The sequence below is a fragment of the Staurois parvus genome, unplaced genomic scaffold, assembly GCF_062004578.1.
Source record: "Staurois parvus isolate SC_StPar_1 unplaced genomic scaffold, SC_StPar_1.0 ptg000287l, whole genome shotgun sequence".
Classification (NCBI taxonomy): domain Eukaryota; kingdom Metazoa; phylum Chordata; class Amphibia; order Anura; family Ranidae; genus Staurois; species Staurois parvus.
In genome coordinates, this window is record NW_028318083.1 from 11,434,731 (window position 1) to 11,457,715 (window position 22,985).

The 22,985-nt window shown below is 41.6% G+C and overlaps 1 protein-coding gene across 3 annotated transcripts in view; it reads left to right on the forward strand.

Moving 5' to 3' along the window:
- Positions 1 to 22,985, forward strand: part of DCDC2 (doublecortin domain containing 2) — a 281,410-nt gene that overhangs the window by 113,891 nt on the left and 144,534 nt on the right. For all 3 annotated transcript variants that reach the window (XM_089682253.1, XM_089682255.1, XM_089682254.1), the window contains one exon: positions 5,544 to 5,727. In XM_089682253.1, coding sequence (XP_089538379.1) covers positions 5,544 to 5,727 — 184 coding nt within the window. The remainder of the gene's footprint in view (positions 1 to 5,543; positions 5,728 to 22,985) is intronic.

Below are 22,985 nucleotides of genomic sequence, written 5' to 3' on the forward strand. Positions count from 1 at the left end.
TCTAAACAACAATCTTTGCATAACATTACATGTGCATTTAACTAGCATGTAACTTTAGGCGTGTTATTCCCTTTTAAAAACCTTCCTTGTGTACACATCCAAAAGTCCTGCTCCTGTGCTCCACTATTTTGGATGTGATGTCAGAAGCCCCATCAGACTCTGAGCTGCCAGTGCCAGCTGGCACTGGAGTAACTCTCCATAGTATTCTCTTTCACTTCTCCCTGGCTGCTACAAAAAAGGGTGGGGTGCTGCAAACAAATGTGGAGTGGTGAGGGGTTGAGTTGCTGGATTAGCACACACAGTCATTATACACTCCTAGAAGAGGAGAAAGTTACTATGGGCAAGGAGGAAGGAGGCTATGCTAGAAAATGTACTCTTCTGAAGCAGTTGCATTAGCTAGCAAATTAAAAGACACATTTCAAGTTAGAAAAAAAAAAAGCAAAAAACAATGTCTATGAATTAGAAACATGCTGCATTTAAAAAAAACTTGAACTTTCTGTACTTTGTACCTACAATTCTTTAAGTTGGTAACAGGGTATTTTAAAAGCAACACTATATTGTATCTGATAATCAAAAACCGAAAACGCTATTTAATTTAATTTCATTATTCAAAGCAAATTTATCCGTCCATGTCTTCAGGCTTTACTTTGAAAAACACCCCTCTAGCATTACTAGAAAGGACCATCTTGAATAAGGGCAGATGGTTCATGTACTTTTTACTTCCTGGAACCCACCTACCCTTAGCTCAGGCATGCAGGCAGGAGAGTGTACTTAGCTGAGTAAACTCCTCCAACCCTCCACCAAATGGAAGAAAAAAAAATGCTCATGGAGCCTGCTGATATGTATAACATCATTTTGGCCTAGGCCAGAAATCAGGAAGCAACTGAAGAAATGTAAATAAAAACTTTGTAGTAAATATAATACACCTTCCTTTTTATTTTGTTTAGTTCAACTTTAAGGTAATAACATTTAATCTATAATTCTACCAAAGGAAAACTCCAAAATCTTTAATTTTAATGCGTGATCATTACACACAAATGAAACACTTTATAAAATGGTTTACTAATTATATACCATAAGAGTATTGAGTTTGCATCAAATTGTAGCTCTTAAAGCAGAGCTCCACCCAAAAGGGGAAGTTACACTTTAAGTACTGGTCCCCTTGAGGAATTGTCACCTTTGGGAAGTGGGGAGGGGGCTACCCGATTTTGACAGATACCCATTTCCACTGTGATCACCTAGGCAATCACAAGCATCAGTTGTCCTCCTGTGAAGGTAAAATGGAGTACCAAGATGGCCGCCGTTCCGACCTTCGACAACAGCTGTGTGATGTCAGCAAGTGTGGCTCTACCCTACGTGTTTCGCGCGCATGCACGTCTTCAGGGGTACGCTCCAAATCTCATTTATTTTTTTGAAGGTTTCCTTCTATATAGACCCAGGCAATTTTTTTTCATTTTGGATAGAATAAGAGAAGGTTTTAACCCCGTCAGATTTTATTTTGCCATCTCTCTCCATTGGAAAGATTTCTTTTCAATTCTTGCCCTATAACCAAAAACCTATAACCAAAACAGGAAGTGAAAGGACATACCTCCAAAGTTGAGGAGTCCCTTGTCACCGGGGTCACCAGAACTAATGTTACTATTGCAATATTTCCTCTCTGTTTCTGTTTTGTGACAACCCAACATTTGGGATTTACTGTCATGGTGGTAATGTCACAATCTCCACCTTGTTCAATGAGAGAATGCCTTGCATTTATTGAGAAGAATGCAAGGTGTTGTGTAAATGGCGCCCATGCTGAGCAAGCAACTCCCTGTGATCACTGTGCAGCAGAGCAGCCACTTGGCACAGAACCTGGAAACTAGATGTGACCACTGTAGTAGCGGTACCTACTACATTGATTTTCATCTTCCACAGGGTTGGGTCAGCTATGGCATATACATATTTACATTTGTCCAAGCTGGACGAATATAACTACAAAAAAGCCATATCTAAACTTCAGCTTTAGGGCTCATTTGTACAGGTGCTGAGACCCAGCAGATAGCTGCTCAGCCCAGAGGATGGGTCCCAGCCAGTGGTGTATTTAGGTTTTGTGCTGCCCTAGGCAACACAAAAATCATCTCTCCCCGCAGAGAAAGCCTGACATTGACCAACAACACCCCTGACTCCCACCTAAGAGAGCCTTCCACTACCACTGCCCCCCATACACCAGCCACCATCCCCCATGGTGAAAGAGAGAAAGACACTCACCTTCACAGCTTTGGACATCCCTGCGAATGAGAGTCGGGCTGTGCATACACCGTCATGAAACCCTCAATCTCTCTCGGAGCCCACCAGGTCTCCATGCGGTGTGTGTCCCTTCTTCCAAGGGGAAGTTCTCCCCCCCCCCGAAAAATGCCGCCCTAGGCAAATGCCTTGTTTGCCTTGTGGTAAATACACCCCTGGTCCCAGCACCCATCAGAGTGTAAACCAGCAGATGTCTGTGTGTGTGTTGTCGCCTAGAACATTAGTCTCCAAACTGTGGCCCGGGGGCTGGATGTGGCCCTTTGCTTGCTTTTATCTGGCACTTGGGGCAGTATTTCATCCTTGGACACCAACAATGGGGCATAATTCCCTTCACTAAAACCAACGAAGGGGCACAATTCCTCTCAATGACATTAACGATGGGGCACAGTTCTTCCCAATGACACCAATGATGGGGCACCATTTCTCCCAATTACACCAATGATGGGGCATGTTTCTTCCCACCCAGTGACCCCAACGAGGGGGTCAATTCTGCATTGTTTACTCCCACTGATGTCAGGGCATTTTCTACTTCCAATAGCCACAGTCCAGCCCTCATAAAGTCTGAAGGACAGTAAACTGGCCCTTTGCTTAGAAAGTTTGGAGACCCCTGGCCTAGAAGACCAGTCAGCGGTCAAACTGCTAGATGATGGCAAGCCACTGTAAGTCATGTTTGATATAGAGTTTTGGATTAAAAGTACCATTTCTGTGTTTTGCAGATGACAGATATCTAAGGCCCCTCTCACAAGAATGTTCCAGTCAGGTCTGCTGGTCTGTTTTTCAGGCAGACCTGATCAAAACCTCCATTCTCCTCTATGGGCCGTCAGATGTAAATGGACCTTCTGTCCTACATCCAATTCGATTCACTAAAAACAGATCAGTAGGTAGTCGAGTGTAAATGAACAAGAGATCTGGCTACATCTGACGGATGCAAAAGCAGGGAGTATGATGTCCACGATGCAAAAGCAGGGAGTATGATGTCCACGATGCAAAAGTAGGGAGTATGATGTCCACGATGCAAAAGCAGGGAGTATGATGTCCACGATGCAAAAGCAGGGAGTATGATGTCCACGATGCAAAAGTAGGGAGTATGATGTCCACGATGCAAAAGCAGGGAGTATGATGTCCACGATGCAAAAGCAGGGAGTATGATGAGCTGGTGCTCTACCGCAATGTCTGGGTGGAAAGCTAAAGTACTTGTTCAGGTAGTCTACATTCCCTGTATGCATCTAAAAGCTACATGCTCAGTTTTACCTGAAGTGTACATTAGAGGGCTACTGGCGGCATCTTACACTGTTTTTGTTTGCTATGAGTTACTACACTTTGCAAGTCATTAGGACTGTGCATGATATTGCTTTTCTATGACATTTATTTAGTGAGAAGCAAAAGTCTAGGAAAGATTATACCAGCATTCCCTGTTTCAAATGACTGTTTTTCATTTATTTTTATGGACTGTGGAGAGTGCTTTCCCTATTCTTATAGAATATTCCTGTAAATCTATTTGATTGAACTGTTATTTTTCAATACTTACTTGTACCGAAAGTTAGCAGTCTTCTTTTACAGTCTATGCATCTATTTATATGATATAAATTCAGATGTGTAAGATATGAATGTAAAGTGAACGTGGAAAAAAAGTTGAAAAAGTGGAAAAACAGATGTATCTCAATTATTGTATGTTTACTTTGGCACTGCGTGCCTAGAGTCATATTTGCTCAAGTAAATATGGCTGAACTTGACATGTTAAGTCATTTTGATAAATTTTTCTTTATTTGACTATAGCCAGGGCTTTTCAGCGGGAACGTGGGGGAACGCAGTTCTGGCACCTCCATCACTGAATGTATGTAATGGAAAGGGGTGCTGGAGGATCTAATGATACTATTTGCTGGGGGATCTGTTGTTGCTGGGAGGGATTTACTATTGAGGGGTTGATCTATTGCTGTTGGCTGCTAGAAATGCTATTGATGCTGGGGTGGTATTTGGTTGCAGGGGGCCTATTGTTGCTAGGGGGTTCTATTGTTGCTGGGAGGGTCTATAGTTTCTTGGAGGTCTGTTGTTGCTGGGTGGATCAATTGTCGTTGGGTAGATCAATTGCTGCTGGGCTGGTCTTCTTTTTTTGTTATCGTTAACAAATTCCATACAAATCACTTGGCACCAAAAATGATACCTGGTTCTGAATTCTCTAAAAGGGGCGGTACTGGTAGGTGGGTAGGGGGTGGGACCAAGGGGCAGTGGTCAGAGGTGGGTAGAGGGTGTAGTCAAGGAGTGATTTGGAAGGGGGGGAGTACCAACACCTATTCTCTCTAAGAAAAAAGCCCTGACTATAGCAAACTATCTTACACATTTATACTGATATATCCTCAACAAAAATAAACTAGAAAGGAACAATGAAATGTGTTGTTTTATCAGGCTTGTTAGAATAGTTTGTAATGCATAATTCTACTCTACTATCTATGGCACTCATTGGGGTTGATTTACTAAAACTGGAGCACTCACAATCTGGTGCAGCTGTGCATGGTAGCCAATCAGCTTCTAGCTTTCGCTTTTTCAATCAACGTGTTACTAAACCCAGGACCCTGCATTCACTATATTCACTATATCTGGTCTCCCACAGTACACAGAACATGGAAGTGCAACTATTTTAATAAATATAAACTGTTAAATACCTTTTATTATCAGCAGCATATAGCAGTCTTGTAGATTCTATCAGTGTCCAGCAGTGCACTGGTTAAAACTTGGAGGAATTTTCATTCTCCCCTGATTGTCCTATGAGGCTGCAGAACCCTCTGTTTGGACAGTGCTGATTGGCCCTGTGCTGATCACATGCACCTCTCAAGGCAAAAAAAACCAACAAAACTCTCTAGCAATACACATCAAACTGAGCATGTGCAGCTTGCTCACAAGACACTGTTCTATCAGCAGATGAATTGGGGACAGTAGAAGAAGGGGAGGATCATAGAAGACAGGATCAAACATAATTTTTATTACATAATTTTTCAAACATAATTTTTTATTAATTTAAGATTAACCCCTTAGGTTCCACAGTGAGTATAACAAGCATGCTTTACTGCATATACAGACTGATTTTACTGTTGTGGGTTTAGTAACAATTTAGGTTTTTAGCAATAAAACCTGGAAACTGAATGGTTTCTATGCAGAACGGCACGCTCCAGTCTTAGTAAATCTCCCCCGTTATCTTTTAAAACAGCTATATTTGCACTCATTTATGAACATTTAATAGTATTCATGTGATTTTTTTCCTACAGAGACATGAGCGCCAAACTAAATCCACTGGTGGTTCCACTGACACTGTAGACAATCTCATTTCTCCTCAACCACCTAAGCCTAAACCCAAGAAAAATACTGAATCTCAAATACTCAACAAACCAGTCAAAGTGAAACAGAAGAAAGAAATAAACAACAACAACAACATAATTTGCACACAAAATGGTAAGTCATTTTTTCTTTTTCTACGTTGTGCATGTATGTTTTGTTGATAAAGACTCCCAGTGGAATGGCAGTCATGTGGCTGCTTCTGATGCAGTATTAGACTGATGCCACATGGGTGACTTACCAGAGGCAGGATTGCTAAAAGGCTGCCTGTTTGTCCGTATTGAATCACCCCTTCTGTAGCTGAGGCAGTGAGATATTCATCCTAGCACTAGCAATCGGGATTCAGCAGCTTTAAGTCCATCAACAGTAGCACCATACTGACCACTTCACTGGGTCTGGCTACACAGGGAGAGATTCTATAGGGACACACTGGTAGCCTGTGGCAGAAATGCCTGCCTTGACATTAGCCTTCTAACATTGGCCTTACTTGTACCAGTGGCTGAAATTCTTCATTTCCTCTGCAGCATCATTTACTGGAAAAATCTGGCATCACAACTCTTGCAGCTCAATTTACAATCAATTTAAAGCGGAACTACACTGTATTTGAACACCAAAAATTAAAAGTGGAATTTAACTAATTTTTAATATTCAAAGCAAATTCACCCATCCATCCATGTCTCCATGCTTTATTTTTCTGGGAAATCACTTAAAAAAACACCTCCCTAGCATTTCTGGCTAGCCATCTTGAGTAAGGGCAGATGCTTCAAGTAGCAACTACTTCCTGGAATCCATCTGCCCTTAGCTCAGGCATGCAGAAAGAAGGGCTTGCTTAGATCAGGGGTCTCCAAACTATGACCCTCCAGCTGTTGAAGTACTACAAGTCCCATCATGCCTCTGACTCTGGGAGTCTTGCCTATGGCTGTCAGAGTCTTGCAAGGCCTCATGGGACTTGCAGTCCCTCAACACTTGGAGGGCCATAGTTTGGAGACCGCTGGCTTAAATGAATAAACCCCTCCTCCCCTTTTGAAGACTCCTGGTAAGTATGATCTCATTTGCCTAGGCATGGAAATTAGGAAGAAACTAAAGTAATGTAAAAAACAATTTAAAACAAGTAAATATAATATCATTTCATATCTATTTACTAATGCTATCAGCATAAGGATTCAAAATAGATTCATGTTGATTGAGAATGAAGTTCTACGTTAATAATGAATGATGAGCGGTTTGCATTGCCTGTATAAATGGTGGCACTGGGGAGCAGATTGGGGATTTCCAACAAAAATGGAAATCCTTTTTAACAGGAATGCTTACTTACAGTGAAAATTTGAGCTATTTCAGTGCCAGGGCTACAAACAAAATGGCTAACAATCTTGCGAACACACAGTACATCCCTGTCTCACCTATGGAGGTGATTAATCACCTTTTTAATATATAGTTTAACGCAGGGCTTAAAATTTCAAGTCCTGAGCTACTAGCCAGGCCTTAGAGTTACTCGTCACCAACAAACACACACAAACAGAGACACCTGTACACACAGACATGTACATACACACGCACACACATACACACACAGAAACATGTACACACACGCACAAAGACACATGTACACACACACACACATACAGACACATGTATACACACACAGACACATACAGACACGCATACACACAGATACATGTACATACACAGAAATGCACATGCACAGACACATGTACATACATACACAGACACATGTACACACAGACACATGTACGTACATACACACAAACACACACACACGTACATACACACACAGACACATGTACACACACACAGACACATGTACACACACACACATACATGTACATACACGCAGACACATGTACAGATACACACGTACATACACACAGACACATGTACAATTGTACATGCATACACAGACACACACAAACACACACATGTACACGTACACCCCCCCCCATAAAAAGTTGCAGTACTTCGTTGTTCACTCACAGATCCGGGTACTGCACTTTAGGGGGAGGCAGAGAGCACAGCACACACTCCTTGCTTTGCTTTCACTGCGCTCAGCTATTGAGCAGTCTGACGGCTCCCAGTGCCAATGACAGATCCGGCCTGAGCTCTGAGCCTGCTCAGCAAGACGGCCCTGGGGGACACACTCGCCCCCACCATAATTTCCACTCGCCATTTGTGAGCAGGCGAGTGGAAATTTCAAGCCCTGGTTTAAGGGTCAGTTCACGCCACATGCAGTCCAGTACATTTTTTTCTGCATAAAAAAATGCATGGTTTCCAATGTCAAAGTTCCCACTGCATTCTTTTTCTCATGAATTTGAGTTATATGAGAATTACAGGAAATCTACACACCATGTGAAAATGTAGATTTTTGTTTTCCAGAATTAGGTTCTCCATCCATTTCTACCATACATACCTGGAAATGACTGCAGTGGTTCTATTGTGTATGATGTTACAGAGAAAAGCTAGATAACAATAGTGAGATAGAAAATCGCCAGCTAACTCAGCCCTTATACAATGCAATTTTAAACTGTCGTATTCTAGAAGCAACATTAAACATCTAAACTGAATGGAATATATTTTATGGAAAAAGATTCACTATCTCATTTAATGCTTGATGGAATAAAGATAAAGAGTAAAGTACTTTGTGCCGGCCACAAGGGTAGAATAGTATTTCTTGATCCATTTAGGTTCTACCGCTTACGTCTAAAATGGTAAGAAATTGAGTTTGTCTGTTCACAGCTGTCTCTCTGGATGCCTTATAAATCCAAAGCTATTTTTGTAATGACGTTTATGCTTTGTTCTCTGTATATTTTTTCTCGCCAAGGTTTTCCATTGTAGACTTATCCATCGCTAATATATGTTGTCTGTCTTATCTGCTGTAGGTAATTTTTGTAGCTTATGTTATGGTGCACATGGGAATTTTCATGGCTTTACACCTATATAACGCAGTATTTATTCAGTTTTCAGTCTGTAATAAGTAGTGAATGACTTTTAGGATGTAAGCGAAACCTACCCTCAGGGCTGTGGATAAGGGGGTACCACCAGTCCTCCTGTACAGGCCCAGGCCAACAGGGAGGCCCAGGCAGTTGGGTGAATCAGATGTGGGCATCGTGCGGATCACCCTCCCTGCCGACATCTGATTCACCCAACTGCCTGGGCCTCCCTGTTAGCCAGGGCCCTGTACAAGAGGAATGGTATGGGGGGGGCAATTACTGGAACCTATCCCCTGTATTTCTCTCTCTGCAGCAGCTGAAAGCTGGCTTCTTCTCCTCTTTCTTTCAGCTGCTGCAGTGAGAGCCATACAGGGGATTGGTTCCAGTATTTGCTTGCTCTCGCACCCATCACTCTCCCTGTGCACTATACATTTCCCCCTGTTGCCCTGGCCCCCCCTGTGTGCCTCACCCCCACCGTGCTGCCAGCTTCTCTCCACTCCTTTCCACTGTCAGCTGCAAGCACAAAACAGGGTGGAGAGTGGGGGAAGGGTCTGGTATATATGTTACATTTACCAGCACCTTCCTTTCCCGAATGAACACAATGAGTGATTGCAGGGGCGTCCCTAGGGTTGGTGTTACCCAGTGTGATAACACTTGGTGACACCCCCTCCGACGATCCCCACAGAATGGATCAGATCTGCAGATTGAGCATAATGGATCGGACTCCAATCCATTATGGTCCCCAATCCGCAGATCCGATCCATCCTGCGGGGATCGTCGGCTTTTTTTACAACTTGCCTTTTAGTGGAGTGGGTCCGGTGTCACCCCGTATAGGTTGCATGCTGACAATCCCCGCAGGATGGTTCGGATCTGCGGATTGATCATAATGGATCGGAGTCCAGATCCCAGTTGTAAATACATCTGAAGAGGTCATTGCTGACTTCTACATATATCTTCACTTGGTTTAAAGCCAACTTCTCCCTCTTTTACTGAAAAATCACACCAGCATGCAGCTATGCATGCTGATATAAAATCATTTTACATTCATTAGTTAAACAAACTTGCTTTTGCTTACAAGTACTGTTTTTTCTCTTCCGGGTTGAGTGAGGCACTGGTGATGTAACCAGGGCCACACAGATGCATCCTGGAAAGGCTATATCACCAGTGCCTTCCCCCTAAGATGATGTGCACTGCCACATGTTCCAGGAGACAGACCCAGAGTTCCAGGAAATAAAGGGAGATGGATTCATCTGTCCTTAGTGAAAATGGCCACAGCAAGAAGAATGGGGAGAAAAATAAAAATAAGGCACTGAAAGAATAAAAAACCCGTGACAATCTGTAACTGTATCCGTTTGTAGATTGCCATTGGTAAACATTTCTCAAGGTGCTTTTGTTGTAAATTATAAGGTGAAGTTTAGAGTCCTTCTTAAAGTGTTACTAAACCCAGGACCCTGCATTCACTATGTCTGGTCTCCCACAGTACACACAACTTGGAATTGGAATTATTTTAGTAAATACAAACTGCTAAATACCTCTTCTCCTCATCAGTTAGAGCAGTCTTGTGACGTCTGTCAGTGTCCAGCAGAGCACTGGTTAAAGCTTGTAAGAGGAATTTTCATTCTCCCCTGATTATCCTATGAGGCTACAGGACCCATGACCCTCTATCTAGACAGTGCTGATTGGCCCTGTGCTGATCACATGCACTCTCCCAAAGAAAATAAAACTCTCTAGTCATACACACCAAACTGAGCATGTGCAGAGTGACTCCTAGAGCTCTGTACTATCAGCAGATGGATTGGTGACAGTAGAAGGGGAACATCAGAGAAGATAGAATCAAACAGCCTTTATACACAATGCAGAGAATTGACCCCTTAGGTTCCACAGTGAGTATAACAAGCATGCTTTACTGAATATACAGACTGATTTTACTGTTGTGGGTTTAGTAACACTTTAGGACAGAAAATAGGCGGAGAAAGCTGGAAACTCCATCAGAGGTCTGCTCTTTGAAGTCTCCTATTCAGATTTCTTCAATATTTGCTGTAAGTGGAGATGTAGTTCTTTCAGGACACTTGCACTGTAACGTTATGTAATCCAATAGTCAGGCATTGCCTGCAGCAAATACTTAAAGTGGTTGAAAACCCTTAGGCTAGGTTCACACCTATGCAGTTTGCGTTTAATCTGTTTCTGCAGTGCTTTTTACGGTGCGTTTTTGCACAAGCGTTTTTGATTCATTTTAGGTTTTTTTTTAACTTGTTGCTGGGCAGAATAAAACACAAAATGCATAAAAAAGCATAAAAAGTGCATAAAAAAAGCATCAAACACACACTACATGCTTTTCTACAGCATCTCCATTGGAGTTTGTAGAGTCAAAAATGCAACGTTTTGCATTTAAAAAAGTCCCTGACCCTTTCCAAAAAATGCACCGGGTGAAAATGCGGAGATGTGAACCTGTCCCATAGGAAATCATGTTAAATGGACTGCTGTGTGTTTCTGCAAAACTCAGCAGAAAACGCATAGGTGTGAACCTAGACTTACATATACCCAGTGAAGTGACTCTCCTCAAGTGATACACAGAAATGAAAAAAATCCTCCGTTATACGATGTACATGTCTATCTGTAGTCTTCCTTTAAAAGTGCTGAATTTATAAAGCTTGTATGAGGGTTCAGAAAAAAGGGGGTGGAGAGCTGAAATTTACACTTTGCAGAGCTCAGTGAGCAGAGTTTGAGAGCTGATTGAAGATTAGAGACACACCCCTTCACACAGCACACAGAAACAGAGCTGAGGCTGCCAATCTGCTGGAGGTCCCTCCCCTGTCATCATTTTTCTCTTGGTGTCAGGAAAACCTGTCAGCAGTGACTCATTCTGATAGCAAAGGAACAAAGCAGCAGAGATAAATGACACTTAATTCTCTTTACCGAGACAAGTACATACTATACAGGGATATGCTTTGTTCATATTGCATGTCTGAGGTTTGCAACCACTTTAGGCTAGGTTCACATCACGTGTCGTGATTGATACATGTTCTGCCATGTTTTTGAGCAAGAAAGTATTGACTTTAATGCAACTTTGATGTGACTTTGGATGGGTGTGACTTGGATGCGACTTTGGATGGGTGTGACTTGGATGCGACTTTGGATGGGTGCGACTTTAATTCAACTTGTTTTTTTTTGCTAAGGCTCCATGCACACTGGGCATTTGAATAACGCTGTTTCACATTAAAAACTTGAGGTTCTAAGCGTTTTTGCATTAGTGTTTAGTGTTTAACTTCATCTTATAATTTACAACAAAGGCACCTTGAGAAATGTTTACCAATGGCAATCTACAAACAGATACAGTTCTAGATTGTCACGGGTTTTTTATTCTTTCAGTGCCTTATTTTTATTTTTCTCCCCATTCTTCTTGCTGTGGCCATTTTCACTAAGGACAGATGAATCCATCTCCCTTTATTTCCTGGAACTCTGAGTCTGTCTCCTGGAACATGTGGCAGTGAACATCATCTTAGGGGGAAGGCACTGGTGATATAGCCTTTCCAGGATGCATCTGTGTGGCCCGGGGTCAGTAGGGGGCCCCATGAGATGCCCCTGGTACCTTTTTCATAGGCTTTTTTGAGTTTGGGCAAGGACACGGGCCCCATGATCCCCTATTGCCCGGGGGCCCCATGAGTTGTCAGTCCGCCCCTGGTCTCATCTCACAGTGAAAGGCTGAAAATGAGAACACTGCCCTGGTCATTATAGACAACACAACCTTTAATGGTCATTATAGACAACACAACTTTTGCTGGTCATTATAGACAACATAACTTTTGCTGGTCATTATAGACAACACAACTTTTTTGCTTTCTGTTACTTTTTTAATTTACCTCTAGAAAATACATACAAAGTAATCAAACTGTCATTATACTGCTACTAACCAAACTTCATTTTCTCTAATAATGTAGATTTTTCTCATCCACAATTTTGACATTGACAACTACCTTCTTCCATTTCAGATGGGTCATCCATTCATTATACCGTGTTTCAATGACCCTGTTTGAAGCTTTTAATTAAACTTTAATAAATTTCCCATATGTTATTGCAGTGAATCTCTTTTTATGAAGCATAACCAGATGATAAATGGTTTAATTAAGCATGTAATTAACTGTTCAAATAGGTTACCTGGTAGATATCAGGGTAGAGAAATGACATTTTCGGCTGGCACATATGTTCGCATGAAGCCTTGGCACTCTGGTTTGGCAGATGCCTTCTGTAACATAAAAACAGCAGTAGTTTGTTCAGAATTTTTTTTTTTTATTGCTGGAAGTGTATTGAGCTAAGGGCATATGTGCTCCTGTATATCATGTATAGTCATATCATGTAGAATGGCAAAGGGCACAGTGGTCGAGTGGCATGCCTTGCTGTTATGCCGCTCTAGGTTTTTGGCTTGGAATGGGTCCAGTGCCTTGTGTAGGCTTTATGCTCCCTCTGTTTTTAAAAAAAGCCTAATTTGACTTTGTAGAACTGGCTCTAGTGCGTGTATATTTGTATAATTGATATCTTGTAAACTGTTTCCAAGTGCATGTAATGGCATCAAATATCAGAGCATAGTAGTTATGAGGATTGTTAACTGCTGCAGAGCCAAGGTTCAGTTTCATTGGTTTGATAGCATTAGGGTTCTTTCACATGGGCTTTCCGTTTTTTTTCTTCAGTTCAGTCATGTTTCTCAAAAAAACCCAGATGAGTTTACATCCTTTCTTTACATCCGTTTTTCATCCGTTTAGATCTATTTAGAGCCGCTTTTCATCCATTTAGATCCATTTCCATCCATTTAGAGCCATTTAGATCTGTTTTTCATCCGTTTACATCTGTTTTTGGTCCGCTGACATCCATTTTTCGTCCGTTCCGTTTTTTTTTAGCGGAAGAAAAATAGGGATTTCTTCCCTTAAAAAAAACGTTTGTTAATTGATGCGGACAATAATGGATGTAAAAAGATGTTCATCCGTTTACATCCGCAAGTCCATAGAAATACATGGGGGTCCGTTTTTCATCCGTAAACGGACAGATGAAAAACAGACATATGGAATGCCCATGTGAAAAAGGCCTTACGGTAAAACAAATACAAGTCGCAGGACCTTGGTGCAAAATTTAATAAGCTCCTTTCCTATATTTTGGACTGCTCTGTTGGCTCTTTAGCTGTTCACTTCTAATACAATGGAGTGAAACTTAATTTTTTTTTCTTTTACGTTTTGTCACCTGGTGAATATTTTATGGTCAGATAACAGAAAAAAGAGAACTGGAGTAAAGAGTAATGCAGCTTTATAATGTGCAGAGTATAAATATAGTGTAAGCACACCTCTAGATAAAAAGGAAGGTAGCAGCTACTGCATATCAGGCCTTGACCTTAAAGCGGACTTCCAGTTGCACTTTGAAAAAATAAGTCAGCAGCTACAAAAACTGTAGCTGCTGACTTTCAAAAAACAGCCACTTACCTGTCCCACGATCCCGCGGTGTCCTCCCCGCAGCCCGTTTCACTGGCTGTCCTGTGTTCCAGGCACCGGAAACTTCAGTGTGGGCACCCGGCTGTGACAGCTTGCGGCTCCACAGCCGGGTGACCACTGCGCATGCGTGAGTAGCGCTGCACTTTGTGAATGGTCCTGTCATCTTCTGGGACCTGTCACGTATCCCAGAAGACTTCGGGGAGGGAGGGTAGGAGGACAACTTCCGCTTCTGATTGCCTAGGCGATCGCAGCGGAAGTGAGAGAGGGTACCTGTCAATTTTGGGTACCCGCTTCCTAAAGGTGCCAATCCGCTTTAAGTCTAGGTTCACACCTATGCAGGTTATGTTTGGTGTGTATATGATCATAATATGTTACAGCCTAAACATGGGTTTAGGGTTGCTACCTCATCCATTTAAACCCGAACACATAGAAATCACACAGGTTTTGTGGCTGATTAAAGTGGTAATTAAATTCACTTAGTGCCTTATCTGCATTAAATTAGCCTCAAAACCTGTGTAATTAATATGTGTTTATGTATAAAGGGATGAGGTGGCAACCCTAAGGCTGGCCATACATTATACAATTTTCTGTTCATTTTCTGCCCAATTTCCTTTAGATTTACCTTCAACTATGTAGCGCAAGGGCCTGCCTAATTGGATACAATTGAAAGTGTTATTTAGGTGTGACCTCATATTATATGGTTTTTGGTTATCTAAAGCAAAATTCTCAAGAAAATTGTATAATGTATGGCCAACCTTAGGCTGGCCATGCACTATACCATTTTCTTACAATTTTCTGTCCAATTTCTGCCCAATTTCCTTTAGATTTACCTTCAACTATGTAGCGCAAGGGCCTGCCTAATTGGATACAATTGAAAATGTTTAGGTTTGACCCCCTATTATACAGTTTTTGGTAAATCTAAAGCAAAAATCCCTAAGGCTGGCCATACACTATACAATTTTCTTGAAATGTTTGTTTTAGATTTACCAAAAACCATATAATATGAGGTCAAACCTAAACAACACTTTCAGTTGTATCCAATTAGGCAGGTCCTTGCACTACATAGTTGAAGGTAAATCCAAAGGAAATTGGACAGAAAATTGTAAGAAAATTGTATAATGTATGGCCAGCCTAAGGCTACACTGATCCACCGCAAAAACATAGAAAAAATGCAAAGGCGTTTTTCCTGCTCTTTTACCGCGCTTTCTGAGCACATGACTTAAAAACTGCACCAAAAACGCTTCTCAGTGGTGTTTTTGAGGCGCTTTTCAGGCATTCTTTAGGATTTTTTCAGGCGTTTTCTTTTGATTTCAATGGGAAGAGGCATTTTGGGACGTTTTCTATTGATTTCAATGGGAAAAGGTGTTTTTGGGGCATTTTTTTAACTCACTAAACATGCCCCAAAGAAGCTGAAAGCAGCAGTTTTTACACCGCACTGCAAGCACAATGCCTCAGTGTGAAAACATACATAGATATACATTCACATACATAGGGAAGCATTTTTCTTGAGCTTTTCAGGCGCTTTTTTTAATGCAAAAACGCTTCAAAACTCCTCAGTGTGAAAGCAGCCTAAACGTGTTATAAAAGGTGAACTTATCTATTCCACCTTAACAATCCTGTCACTGACAGCAAACTCACTAGCCAGAGGATCGCTAAAGAAAGAAAGCACATGTTGCTACAATATCCTCCCATGCTGGATAGCAAGAGAGAGCAGGTAAAAGTTCTATCTGCTCTCTTAGCAATCCTATTGCTGGTGACATAATTGCAAAAGTAACATGTAAACCTGCACATATAGCCAGTGAAGTGACAGAGATGAAGCAAATCATCCTTTGTAAGTTGCACCTGTCTATCTACATCCATCTTTTCCCTACATCCATTCAAAGTGCAGAAATTACACAGGATCTCTCTGCTCTGAAAAACAGGGGGCGAGGAGCTGAAGTTACATCAGTGAGGAGAGCTCTGAGAGCTGATTGGAAGGATTGGGACGCACCCCCCTTCGCACAGTACACAGGAACAGAGCTGAGGCTGTCAATCTGCTGGAGATCCCTCCCCTGTCACCATGTTTCTCTTGGTGTCAGGAAAACTTGTCAGAAGTGGTTCATGTTGATAGTAGAGGAGGCAGCAAAGAGAAATGACAATTAGTGCTCTGCATTGAGACATGGATCGGTTTTGTTCATATTTCATGTCTGAGGTTTACAACCACTTTAAGGGCTTTTGAGCGTTTTATATGTTTGCATAATCTGTTGTTACAGACTAGGTTGAAAATTGTAGATTTGAGAGTAAAAACATTTTTTTTCTTTGGTCATACAGTTACAGCAATCTTCCACTAGATGGCAGTGCAATGCTGCTATAATATTTTAGGTATTCAATGAGGAGGAAAAAAAGCAATGAGCTCTTTCTTCAGGGAAGTACATCTTATTTTCACCTGGTGCCTAAGATGCAGTGTGAGATATGGCAATGATTAATAAAGTTGGATGCGAATAACATTTTTACATCTCTTTGAGCATAAGCTGTAATTCTGGTCTTTTATGCTTTTGTAATTCTACTTTACAGAGTCATACTAATATATAGTGAGAGAGTATTTTTTTAAAAAAAAAGTAAATTATGTACATGTTCAATTCTAAATAGTAAATATAGATCTGAGACAACACTTACATTATCACCTCTGTGTAAAAATCATAAACTGTAAAGAAAAGAAAAATGTATGTATTACTCATTGCAACTAATCAGAGTCCAGCTGTCCATATTCCAGTGTGTTACTCAGCGATATCTGTAGTCACCAGGGCTTTTTATCATCGGGAACGCAGTTCCGACACCTCCAACACTGAATGTATGTAATGGCAAGGGGTGCTGGGGTTTGCTGGAGGGTCTCTTGATGCTGACTGCTAAGGGATCTATTGTTACTGGAGGGGATCTATTTTTGGATGGTGGTCTATTGTTGCTGGGGGCCTATTGTTGCTTGAGAGTGATCTATAGTTGCTGGGAGGTCAATTATTGCCAGAAGGGATCTAATTTTGAGGGAGGGGTCTGTTATTGTTTTCTGATGGGAGATTTGTTGTTCCTGCTTGGGATCTATTGTTGCTGTCATGGTATTTTGCTGTGGGGGTCCATTGTTGCTGGGAGAATCTATTGCTGCTGGGGGGAGGGCTGGCAGAAGGGGATCTATTTTACTGCTTGTCTTGTTATTATTAACAAATTCCATACAAAATTATACTTGGCTCTGTATTCTCTAAATGGAGAGGCACTGGGAGGTGGTTAGGGGGCGGAGGCTAAGGGTGACTGAGAAGGGGAGGATTCCTGCACCTATTCTCTGAAAAAAAAGCCCTGATAATCACATTGGTTGTTATGGACAGTCTTATTCATTTATTTTAATACTCATACTGATCCCAGTCTGGACCAGGGGCGGACTGACCATTCGAGTACTCGGGCACTGCCCGAGGGCCTGGGGTCAGTAGCCATGAAATGCCCCTGCTACATTTTTTATAGGCTTTTTTGGGTGTGCTTTGAGTGTGGGCAAGGACACAGGGGCCCCATGATCCCCTATTGCCCGGGGGCCCCATGAGTTGTCAGTCCGCCCCTGGTCAGGACACTGTCTGCATGGAGTTTGCATGTTCTCCCTGTGCCTGTGTTGGTTTGCTGTGGGTACTCCAATTTCCTCCTACACTTCAATGACATGCTGGTAGGTTAACCTCTTGCCGTCCGCCTGCTGTTTATAAACGGCAGGGCGGTGGCAGTCCAAGGTCGGGTTGCCGTTCCTAAACGGCACCCGCCTTTTCTAGCTGTGCGCGCTCCCTAGGAGCGCGCACTAGCGCGATCCGGTGTCCGCTGTGTCCTCCGGACACAGTGAAACACCGATCGTCGGACGGGACCTCTGTACGAGGTCCCGGTCATGTGATCACTGATTGGCGAATCAGTGATCACATGCAAAGTAGTGAGCAAGATGTCACTTGTGACATCATTGCTTACTACGTGTGAAATCTGTGAATGATCACAGAGGTCACATGGTACAAGGCTATTCACAACAGCCTTGTACCATGTGACAAGCTGTGACCAATCACAGCTCACTCAGTATTTCTCAATGACTGCAAGAATGCAGACAGAGAGAAAGAGAAATGATTGCTTTTACATCCTATATGGGTGTAAAAGCAATCAGTGTAAAAAAAAAAAAAAAAATCTTCATCACCCCCCACAAGTAGTACAGTGTCACCATGGTGACACTGTACTGCTAGGGTGACAGTATGTAAAAATAAAAAATAAAAATAAAAAATAATATAAAAAAAAATAAAATAAAAATGTAAAAAAAAATGTTTAAAAATTATAATGTTTTATTATAAACTAATTTGGATTTTTTTTTTTACTAAAAAAATAACGGAATAAATTTTGGCCAAGATTTAGGATGAAATATTATTTATTTGCAAAATTTTATAAAAAAAAACACTTTTTTTCAAAATTTTTGGACTTTTTCATTTACATAGTAAAAAAAATAAAAATCCCAGCGGTGAATAAATACCACCAAAATAAAGCTTTATCTGTCTCAAAAAAATGGTAAAAAATTCATATGGGTACAGTGTTGCATGACCGCGCAATTGTCATTCAAAGTGTGATAGCGCTGAAAGCTGAAAATTGCCCTGGACAGGAAGGGAGTAAAAGTGTCCGGACAGGAAGTGGTTAAAGTGGTTGTAAAGGCTGAAGATTTTTTTACCTTCAATCATTGTATGTATGAAGGCAAAAAAACCTTCTGTGTGTAGCATTCCCCGCAGCCCCCCCAATACTTACCTGAGCCCCATCGCGATCCAACAATGGGCACAAGAGCTTTGGCTCTGCAGGGACTCTCCCTCTTCATTGGCCGAGACAGCAGCGGGAGGCATTGGAGTCACAGCTAGTGAGCGAATGAGGAGAGATATGGGGCAGAGCCGAGCCGTGGCTTTGTGTGTAAAGTGGTTTGGGAGCGAACCTGCTTGGGTGCCCCCATACCAAGTTGCTTGTTGTGGGGGCACTTGTCAGGATAGAAGGGCCAGGAGTGCTGACAGGGAACCCAAGAAGAGGAAGATCATGGTCGTTCTGTGCAAAACCACTGCACAGAGCCAGTAAGTATAACATGTTTGTTCTTTAAAAAAAAAAAAATTGCCTTTAATATCACAATAAATGGCTCCTGTCCAAATTGGCCCCAGTTTATGTATGGATAGAAGCCTTAGATTGTAAGCTCCTTGAATGCAGGGACTGATATGAATGTACAATATAGGTAAATTTCTGTGTAAATTTTCAGTGCTGTTTAACAACTTGTAATAAATAAATAGAGAAATACCTGGTGTTGTCTACAGACGTCCTGCTGTTTTCAGCACAATAGAAGGTAAAGGTAAACTGATTGTATTTTGTGAACTTAGTATGATGCTAATGCACCTTACAAAACAGCAGCAACAAACTTGTGATCTGGAATTGCTCCTTAAAGTGGACCATCACTTCAAAATACCCCATGTCTAGGTGAGAATGACGTCACCCTGCAAATTCAGCTTCCTGGGATTGCCATGTCAGATGTCCCAGAAGGCATTTGACTGAAGCAACACAGTGCAGCGGGACCTTCATCATGTCATCAGGGGCTGCCTGTAAGTACCTGGAAGAGACAGCTGGCTCCTGATGATGAAGAAAAGGGGATGGAGATCCAGGACCTGGTATGTAGCAGACAGGCGGAACAAAACAGACCAATGCTGGATTTGCGGGGTATGTATGTTTATTATGGACGACTCAGCATAAAAGATGAGAAGGGATGGGAAAAAATGAAAGTGGTGGGTGAAGTTCCTCTTTAAAGTAAAATTAAAGCGGAGCTCCACCCAAATGGGGAAGTTCCGCTTTAAGCCCTTGTCCCCCACTCCCCTTTTAAGGATTGGCACCTTTGGGGAGTGGGTACCCAAATTTGACAGGTACACCTTTCCGATTCCGCTGTGATCACCTAGGCAATTGGAAATGGAGGTTGTCCTCCCCCACTCCCAGTAGTCTTCTGGGATACGTGACAGGTCCCAGAAGACTATGGGGCCATTCAAAAAGTGCACCACTTCTCGCGCATGCGCAGTGAAGCCGCAAGCTGTCACAGCCGGGTGCCCACACTGAAGATGCTGGCGCGAGGGAGAGAAGACGGCCAGTGAAACCAGCGGTGGTGAAGACATCGCTGTACCGAGGGACAGGTAAGTGTCTGTATTTTAAAAGTCAGCAACTACAGTTTTTGTAGCTGTTGACTCTTATTTTTTTTTAGGTGGAACTCTGCTTAAACCCCCTGAAATATTCACCTCTACCTGCCGTGTTTACATCTACTGGCTATTGTCCTCTTCCCCCTGACCTCTCCTGGGTTTTCAACTTCTTGATTGGCTGGTGGGCGAATGACGTCATCCCGCAAATATGCATGGGAGTCAGAGTTTGCCAGGAATGCATGCTTAGCTGTGCATTCGTAGCTCAGTGTATAGAAGATCAGGAGCAGGCAAGTAAATATTTGTCATTGCCGAACATAGCATGTCTCTTCTGCAATAATGAGCGGACTGCTCAGTTTTTTTACTTCTTAAGTTTAGTTCCACTTTAATTACACAAAAAAAATACATGAAAAACAATATTATAACTGACTTTAAACATGTTGATGTAGCATTATTATGTGCAGTGTTTCAGTCTAACACTGAAGGTCTTCTGACGCTCTTCTGTACTCACTATGGCAATTGCAAACTCAGTTTAAAGCACAAATTTACTTGAATCCAATCCAATTGAAAGAAAGCTGAATAAGCAAAGGAAGCTGGAAGCTTGAACTAAGATACAACCTTGTGGGAGCTCATGGACCTGACATCATCTGTATAAGAGTAGTAGTTATTCAGCTTTAGCCCTGGTTCACACTGATGCGGTGTGGAATTTTCAGCGTTTTCTGTGCGAATTCCGTATCGCATCAGAATCGCACCCCGTTCATGCAAACCACTGCGGGTGTGTATGTTAAGTTAACAACACCCCAAAAGCGGTCCGCAAAATGCAGTGCAATGTGCAAAATCGAATCACATAGGCGTGAATACCCATGCGATCCAATTCTAGTGCAAACCCAAAAAAAGGGTCCTGCACGTTTTTGGTGCGGGTGCGGTGCAATTAGAGCCATACAAAATGTATAGCTCCAATCGCACCGCACACAAATTGCATGTGATTTGCATAGGAATGTGGTGCGGTTCCTGTGCGAATCACATGCGATATAACGCACCTCATATATGTGAACCCAGGCTTAACCTACATGACAACAGATTCAGTCATTCTCATGTTAATGAGTGGTACTGTAGTAGCACAGATTCATTATTTTTATTTAAGTTGTTTTTGGCCCCCAGAAGCATTTGAAGCGCTGGGCTTAGCATGCTGAAACATGCACCTTCCTGAAGCAGATAGATGGATTTAGTGATCATTATAGCTGTCAGGAATACAGCACTTTCCTATCAACTACTCTTATTCAGATGATGTCATGTCCATGAGCTCCCACAAGGTTGGATCTTAATTTAAGCTTCCGCACTTCCAGCTTCCTTTGCTCCTTTGCTTATGCTGAACAAGTTTCCCCAGGGTAAAGTTATCTGCAGTTTATCTTCTATTTAATATAAACCACATCCTTGCAATGTTACAGATGTCCGCTTACTCTTTTACACCGATTTAATATGCATTTAAGTAATGTGTCATTTTATGGCTGTAAAATGGAAATATGTCTTTTTCTGTGTTTGACAAGGTTGTGGTAGTACGTCAGTTATATTCCTGTAATAAATATTTATTAAAAGACAAAAAGACCTAAATAATCCCCCCATAAGGAAGACCATCTACAATAGTAATGGTAGTTTTTTTTTTATGTATTGAGCAAACATTCCAACAATATATGGGATTCAGACACCACATTACTGTTTGTGGTTATGTAGTCACAAAGGTGCAATTTCCCACATTAGACCTAATCTGCATATAACAGTGCTGTGTAAGGGCTAGCTGTTACTTTCCAGATTAACACATACATATTTGCTCTGATTTTGAATGGGATGGTTCAAGAGGACATATAAAAAAAATTCTTATTCCTAAGGGTATAGGTATAGAGAAAGTGGGTTGTTGAGGTGTTGGTATTGACCTGGCCTTCTGTTGGTGGCAAGAGTACTTTCTCTTGTATCTACCTAATGTACAGAAATTATATTTTCTCCATTATCATGGAAGACAGAGGCATGTGTACCTTACTATTAGACATGTGCATTTTGTTACAAATCTTTTTTTTGAACAAAAATTGATTTTCGGAGATTTGGATGCATTTGAATCTCCAAATGGACATAGTAACGAATGTCAATAACTCCAAAAGAAGTCATAATGAAATTCATGAATGCATTTGTTTCATTCGGATGATGTCACATGATTGGACAGTAGTATGGGCCCATGGGGAAATTAATTCAGTTACTGAGGTGTTGGTATTGACCTGGACTTCTGTTGGTGGTAAGAGTTCTTTCTCTTGTATCTACCTAATGTACAGAAATTATATTTTCTCCATTGTCATGGTACTCAGAGGCATGCGTACCTTACTATTAGACATGTACATTTCATTACTAATATTTTTTTTCGGACAAAAATTGATTTGGATGCATTTGAATCTCCAAATGGACGTAGTAATGAATGTCAATAACTCCAAAAGAAGTTATAATGAAATTCATGAATGCATTTGTTTCATTCGGATGATGTCACATGATTGGACAGTAGTTTGGGCCCATGGGGAAATTAATTCAGTTACTGAGGTGTTGGTATTGACCTGGACTTCTGTTGGTGGTAAGAGTTCTTTCTCTTGTATCTACCTAATGTACAGAAATGATATTTTCTCCGTTGTCATGGTACTCAGAGGCATGTGTACCTTACTATTAGACATGTGCATTTCGTTACAAATCAATTTTTTTTGGACAAAAATAGATTTTCGGAAATTTGGAAGTTATAATGA